General features: G+C 46.6%; 1 protein-coding gene across 1 annotated transcript; it reads right to left on the reverse strand.

The window, feature by feature from the left end:
• Nucleotides 1–1,301: 1,301 nt before the first annotated feature.
• Nucleotides 1,302–5,957, reverse strand: LOC310815327 (cysteine/serine-rich nuclear protein 3-like; the record flags this gene model as incomplete). The annotated part of the gene is made up of 4 exons (XM_083685061.1): nt 1,302–2,375; nt 2,652–2,963; nt 5,362–5,624; nt 5,810–5,957. 4 exons carry the CDS (start codon nt 5,955–5,957, stop codon nt 1,302–1,304), a joined length of 1,797 nt encoding a protein of 598 aa, XP_083541187.1.
• Nucleotides 5,958–6,938: the final 981 nt, after the last annotated feature.

The following is a 6,938-nucleotide window of genomic DNA, read 5'->3' on the forward strand; positions in this document are numbered from 1 at the left end:
AAATATTCATACCTGAGATATTAATATTAATATTAATATTAATATTTTTCCATTCAAAGTTAGTGGGGGGAAAAGGAGAACAATTGTGGGCGTGTCTATTAAGAACAGAATAAACAACAACCATGCCTTTAAACTCAAACTGTCTCCTCATAATGCTGAGATTGACAATCCTATAACATCTCAGGGCTGGCGTCCAATAACCATAATGAGAAAGATAACAAATGAGTAGCACTGGTGTACATACTGTCGGTAGCGCTTTATTTTACAGTACAACATTTTCCAAGTATTCCTTTGGATATTAAGTGGTGAGATGGTAAATGACACAATATCCCAATGACTTACTACACAATGCTACCATATACATTCTTAATAAATACTAAGTGATTATAATACAAGTGGAAATAGAACTGTAAAATGAAACGCTACCAAAAATACTGCAAATGCCAATAAACTGAATGAGGTGTTTAAATTTCAAGTTTCAAATGATCCCTTCAATAATGGACCTCAATGTAGTGTTATGGCAATACAAAACAAATCCAATTACTTTTAAACCCTAGTCATTTGAACAAAATTCATGCTTTATAACGAGGTATTAAACAGCTACATGAGACAACTGAAGTTTAAGTACATGAGACAAAACACATCAACACAACATATTTGGCAGTACCTTGAAATCATCTTGATTTCTCATAAATGCTAACCACAGCCAAATACAGCATGCTGTCATCATCAAACCATTTATAATGTCACATAAACTGTTAATACTCATAAATAATCTGCAGCAACAATACATTTTCCTGTTGACTCATGTCCATAGAAAAGTTTGATCCGTATCAAGTTATTTCATCTAAATTTATCATCAGATGACACTTTCCTTGAGGAATTAAAGAAGGACATACATGTCAAAATTAGCAATTACATTACTTCTTTTAATGAAAGAATTTCACAGTCATTGTCAAACACTGGTTATGCATTCATGGAAACGGCATACTGTACATAACTTTGTGAGAATCTTCTGAGGCAAAATTAACTTTCCCCACAAATAGCTGTTTCAGTTTGCATCTTAATTGTTCACTTTAAAAACGCTTTAAAACAGGACAACAGACACTGACTATCTAAAGGTCCCTATTCAATCAGAACTAGTAACCTAAAAGTGTTTGGTATAGGTCAAAACCGACATTCTTCCGCAGCATTTGAATTACTATGCAGGTGAATACATTTCTCACTGTAAAAACTGCAACAAGAACAACATTTTGATTTATCACAGATTCAACTGAAGGGCCTTCCTAACACACAACATACTATGCTCGCGTGACTTCAGCAGTACTATGTAGAGATGGGGGCTTCCTTTGAATATCAGGCAGACACGGTGCCCCTGTTGGCCCGTTGAAGGACCCCTCCCTCTGCTGCTCCCCAGTCCATACAGAGAGCTCTGACTGTGGGCTATTGTTCAGGTGTTTGTGGAGGTTTGTCTGGAGGTGCAATTCACCAGTCTCATCACTAGGAGCAGTGTTGTGCTCCTGGGTGGCGGAGGAGCAGGCGATGACTGCAGGCGCTGCGTTGGTGTGGGTAAAATGGTGGGGAGTGTAGTGGCTTTCTGTCTGTCCACGGTGGTCTGTGTGGGGCTCAGAGGGGGTTTGAAGCTGCCCCTGTGTGGCGGGCCACTTGGTTGTCTCTTGCCTGTCTGTGAGGGAGGGGGCTTCACTAAGGGGCTCACAGGGAAGGGTGGGGGTCGCATTAGAGTTGTCCATCTGGTAAAACTCGGCTGGGGAGTTGTGGTAGAAGGAGTTGGGGTTAGTGTGGTTGGTGCTGTTGGCAAAACCCAAAACAGAGGAGAGAGGGACGACCTCCGTGTGAGACACTGGGGGAAGACTCGGCTCATCCTCCGTACACTCCCAGTTCTCCTCTTCCTCCTCCTCCTCCTCATCCTCCTCCTCAGAGTCATTCGTGTCTAGGCTGTGGGTGCTGCAGTCCGAGAGGCCGCTGCACAAACTGCTATCATCCTCGTCCTCGTACTCTTCGTCGTCGTCGTCATCCTCCTCATCCTCCTCCTCCTCATCCTCCTCCTCCTCTAGGTGTTGGTCTGCGTCGCCGGCGGTCTGGAAGTGCATGATGGGAGCGTGTGGGATGGAGTCTGTCAGAGGGGACTGCAAGCTGCGCTGGGTGGGGAGGTCTCCATGGTAACCGTTGCCATTGGCGACGGGCTGCATCTGTTGTGGCTGTTGCTGCTGCTGCTCGCGGCTCTTCTCCAGCTCCAGCTTCATGATGGTGTGGAGGAAGTGGGTGCGCACGCGGATGGGGTTGAACTCCACCCGGCCGCTGGTGTTGCTGCAGCCATCCTTACTGCAGCCACAGGGGAAGGACATGCGGTCCACCTGCAGCGTCACAACACCACCACTCAGTCAGGCTGTCAAGACGTTACATCTTTGCATCATCAAACGCTTTGCATTCAAATGTTGGGTTAGCTCACCAAAAAGACAAAGACAAATAGATACAGGACATACTGCTAGGATATACGGTACCATGTAGGTAGATACATAGATGCAGTGCACAGACTGACATAGACAGACATAGTCAAGCAGACAGACAGACATGTGCAGACAGACAGACAGACAGACTGCCAGACAGAGTGAATACAGGAAGGCCCTCACCACAGCTCCATTTACCTGGCACTTGATGCCGGCCAGGCTGCAAGCGCAGGTCCCCGGGTCACACAGCCCGCGACAGTGACAGCCACACTCCTCCCGGGATACGCGGATGGCCCGCAGCTCGTGCTTCTCCTCCACCTCGATGCGCCGCACCCCGGAGTCCCGCAGGAGGGCGCGGCGCCGCCTGGTGGTCAGCGGCTGGAGGAAGAAGTACTCGTCCACCTCCGTGTTGTCCAGGTCGATGTCCTCCTCCGAGATGTCGGCCAGCGTCAGGGCCTCGGCCTCGTCCGACTCCACCGTGCCGTTCTTCGTGAGCTAGGGAGAGGGGAACAGAGTCGACGGTCAGTCATATCTAAATTGATTTACATTTACATTTCAGTCGTTTAGCAGACGCTTTTATCCGAAACGTCTTACGATAAGTGCATTTGGCTAAGTAAGTGAATCGTCAGTCATTGTACAGTACACACGCGCACGCATGCGTGCACACACATACAAATCCATGCGCACACACACAGGTCATTCACAGATGTGCAATGACCTTCAATCCTATAGACTGTAAGCTTGTATTGTAACTTTAATCAGTGGATTGGCACCTTACTGACTGTAGCACAGAAACAACCTCAATACAATGTTCAAGTAATGTCAACATAGAAAAGATAACACACTATATATCCGGGAGGCTTGTGGAGGTAGAAACCGGAGGCTCATTGTAATGCATGGAATGGAATGGAACGTGTGCTTGACACCATTCCTGTTCCATGCATTATTTAACAGCTAATCACAGGGCTGTATTAAATACAGCCCTCTGATTGGCTATAATATCGACCCCTCTGATTGGCTGTTCAATACTGCCCGCTGTATTGAACAGCCAATCAGAGGGCTCGATATTACATTATATTCACAAAAGTATGGAGCCATTGACAGTTCTAAATGTTTATATCAAGTTTTAGTATGCATTGTGGGGTGATATAAAGGTATTACAAATTCATGCAAAAGGCATTATACACATGTTCATTGAAAGTGTTACTCAACAAACCAAGCAGGAGGAGTCACATACAGAGAAGCAGGAAGGTGAGAGGGACCAGCATAAATCAATGGAATAGAATGTTGATAGCAATTACACGGCTGACTGCTCTCGTTAGAATATCCTTCACCATAGATTTTAATCAGAGCGATTAAGCAGCTGAAAGTGATACTGGAGAAATGTTTACCATCGGGACTGTGCATAACGCTTAGATCGATAAGAGATACACCCACAGAATCATGAAACTATTAAATTATCAAGTAACACATAATGAGGAATGTGGTGACCATTATGAGTGAATAGGACTAAATGCCAACCTGATGTTCAGCCAGGACGCTCACATCAGCTCAAGCATTTATTTAATGACGTTGGTAATACATTTAAGCTTGGCATAATTGGATGGCTCCGCTCTGTATAACTCCCTGCCTGGCGTAAAACGACCACGACATACCGGCAATACAATATAGCATATTGGAGCCCAAGGCTTATCAAGCCCCCCGTAGGAAGGATACATGCAGACCGAGCGGGTGGAGGCTGGGCGTGGTGGGTGGGATGATTACACAAAATGTACTCTCATAGCCAGTGCAATATTCACTGTTGAATGCCATGGAGGAGCATTAACTGGCTACTTAGCCTATAAACCAGCTGTGACGTTGACTTAGAGCGCTCTACCTGAACCAATGGGATGCTCAAATTTAGTGTGACGGTATTGCCATTGGACATCATTGACTTGACTAAACCATTAATCAATGACAAAGACTGACACTAACTTCTCATCCCATTCGTGAAAGAAAAAAACCCAGATGTGTGGGACAGTTTCTAAGATTTGCACACATGGACATATTTTCAGAATCTTAGTTTTGTGTAAATACTGTATTTTGAACTTACGTGGGCGAATCATTCTAGTGGGTGCAATGCAGCTTCTATTTTCATCATGTTAGCTGTGTGGCTGTGACTACCTTTGCCAGTCCAATTAACATGCAGCAGCACATGTAAAGAAAAGCGAGAGGAAATATGCGGCAGACATTAAAGCCACGTATGAACAAGCTGCCGCAGATAACGTTAAAATAATGCATTAACGAGCCGCCGCGGATAACATTGCAACAGTGTAGCTCCTCAACAAGCAGGCTTGAGCTCCACTCTCCTGCGTCAGTTGGGGATTTCAAAAGATAGCGAAATCATCGGGCTGTTAACACTATTAACATATGAAAAAAAAAGGCATTAGGATCTGTTCTGGGAATAAATGTTCAAACGCATATTAGAAGTGGGGACAGAGGGAGGAATAAGAAAATCAGATGGGTATGGAGCACCTGGGCACTTGGAAAAACACTATAAATGCAAAGCCTTATTATAGATGCAATCCATAATTAATTAACTGCATTTTGCTACAGCGCTGCTGCTGTGGCCACACGTGACGCATTAAAGGCATAATGATTGAAAAAAAGAGTCCCAACAGTCTTGGAAGAATTAAAGGGCCGGGAGGGAGGGGGGGCGAGGAGGGGGGGGGGGGGGGGTTGGGGGGGGGGGCGTTATATGGCTGTGTTACAAGAAGAGGAATAGGAACAGGCAAGCAACCAATCAAACAACCCATTTTTTTGTGTTTCATTCATAGGTTGCTATGGATTGGATCCTGATCCTACTGATTGTGTCTTCAACAACTCCTGCATCACTCATGGTTGGTTCCCCCACCTTGAGTTTGATGGAGTTGAGTTTCTCCTCTTTGAGGTGGTCTCGGAGCATGTTCCGGTGGCTCCTCTCCTGCTCCACGGCGAATTCGCCCAGGGTGTAGTGCTGGACCCAGCTGTGGCGCGTGGACATCCCCAGGGTGCTGCCCCCCTGTGTGGGCACGCTGGTGAAGCCCTGCCGTCGGCTGAAGTAGTACACCGTCACACTCTCGAAGTGCACGTTGCTGCGCGCCCGCAAACGTTTCTCCCTCCGGAGGATAGAGGAGGCTGAGAGAGAGAGAGAGAGAGAGAGAGAGAGAGAGAGAGTGAGAGAGAGGCAGAGAGAGGGAGAGGGAGAGGGAATGAGAGATAGGGTGAGTCAGAGACAGGGAGTAGACAAGAGACAGGGATATGTCCCTGATAGATTGGGTTGTTACCAAACCAATGCATTCTGGGTAAGCTAAGTAACTCACGGGCGGGGGCACCCGAAGGAGCGGGGTTGATGCTGTCGCTGCTGTTCCCACTGTCGCTGGCGGAGACCTCGTCATCGGACCCCCGGAGGGAGAGGCAGGGTGAGGGGCTGTCCACCTCCTCAAACTTCCTCTTCAGGATGCTGCTCATCCTGCCACCACGCCCACCGCCGTCTGCCCCTGGAACACAGGAGGGAAGTGTCAAACACTGTAAGAAATTGTCTTTTCTGAAATGGGGCTCCGATATTATTGTGAGGTTTTCACAGAGGTGTCCTCCTGAGACCCACAAAGTAAACTAAACCAATATTTATGGTTAGAGCCTCCAACTTGGAGCACATGTCTCCATGGGGGTCAGAGAATACACACGTACACAAACACATATTTATTTATGTACACACACACACGCACACACACACACACACACACACACACACACACACACACTAATGAACGCATGCACATGCATGTTAACACATAAACACATGAGACCCACAGAGGGAGTGGTGTTTGAAGTGAGGCACAGATGTTGCAGTGGCACACAGCTCTATGACCCCCACTCCCCACTACTCGCCATCCCCCCTTCCCCCCACCCCCCCCCGCCACTGAGCTAATATAGGACACAAACCCCCTGCAGCCACAATTCTGAGGCAAGGGGAAAATGGTCGGTAAGTGGATCCATGGCTATCACTCAGACTGCATCGTGGCCTTGCAATAGGCTACTTCATCCATTTCATTTCGGTCGTATTTCATAGGACACCTTTTGTGTCAAGAGCTCTGACAATAACCTTGAGGGAGACACACTAGAGTAAGTTCTGACTTTATGAGGTCATGTAAGGGGTCTGACTCCACTGCACTTTAACCCGTAGGATAGTCGTTAGTGGGAAGAAAATGTTGTATGCTCACTGACCTGATCCATGGACACTTTATCATGTATTAGTAAGTATCAATGCTTTAGTATCACCACAACTGTGACCACTGCAACATGTAGCCTACAGCCAACGTATACAACAGGTTCGGTGTATTGACTCCCTCAATACAAAACATGCTGCCATAGAAATCAAGCATACTTCTGCAAGCGCACTGTGAATAGCCACCATCTACAATTGATTGAATCCATATCTTTGATTATGCA

Source organism: Argentina silus (genome assembly GCF_951799395.1).
Source record: "Argentina silus genome assembly, chromosome: 14".
Classification (NCBI taxonomy): domain Eukaryota; kingdom Metazoa; phylum Chordata; class Actinopteri; order Argentiniformes; family Argentinidae; genus Argentina; species Argentina silus.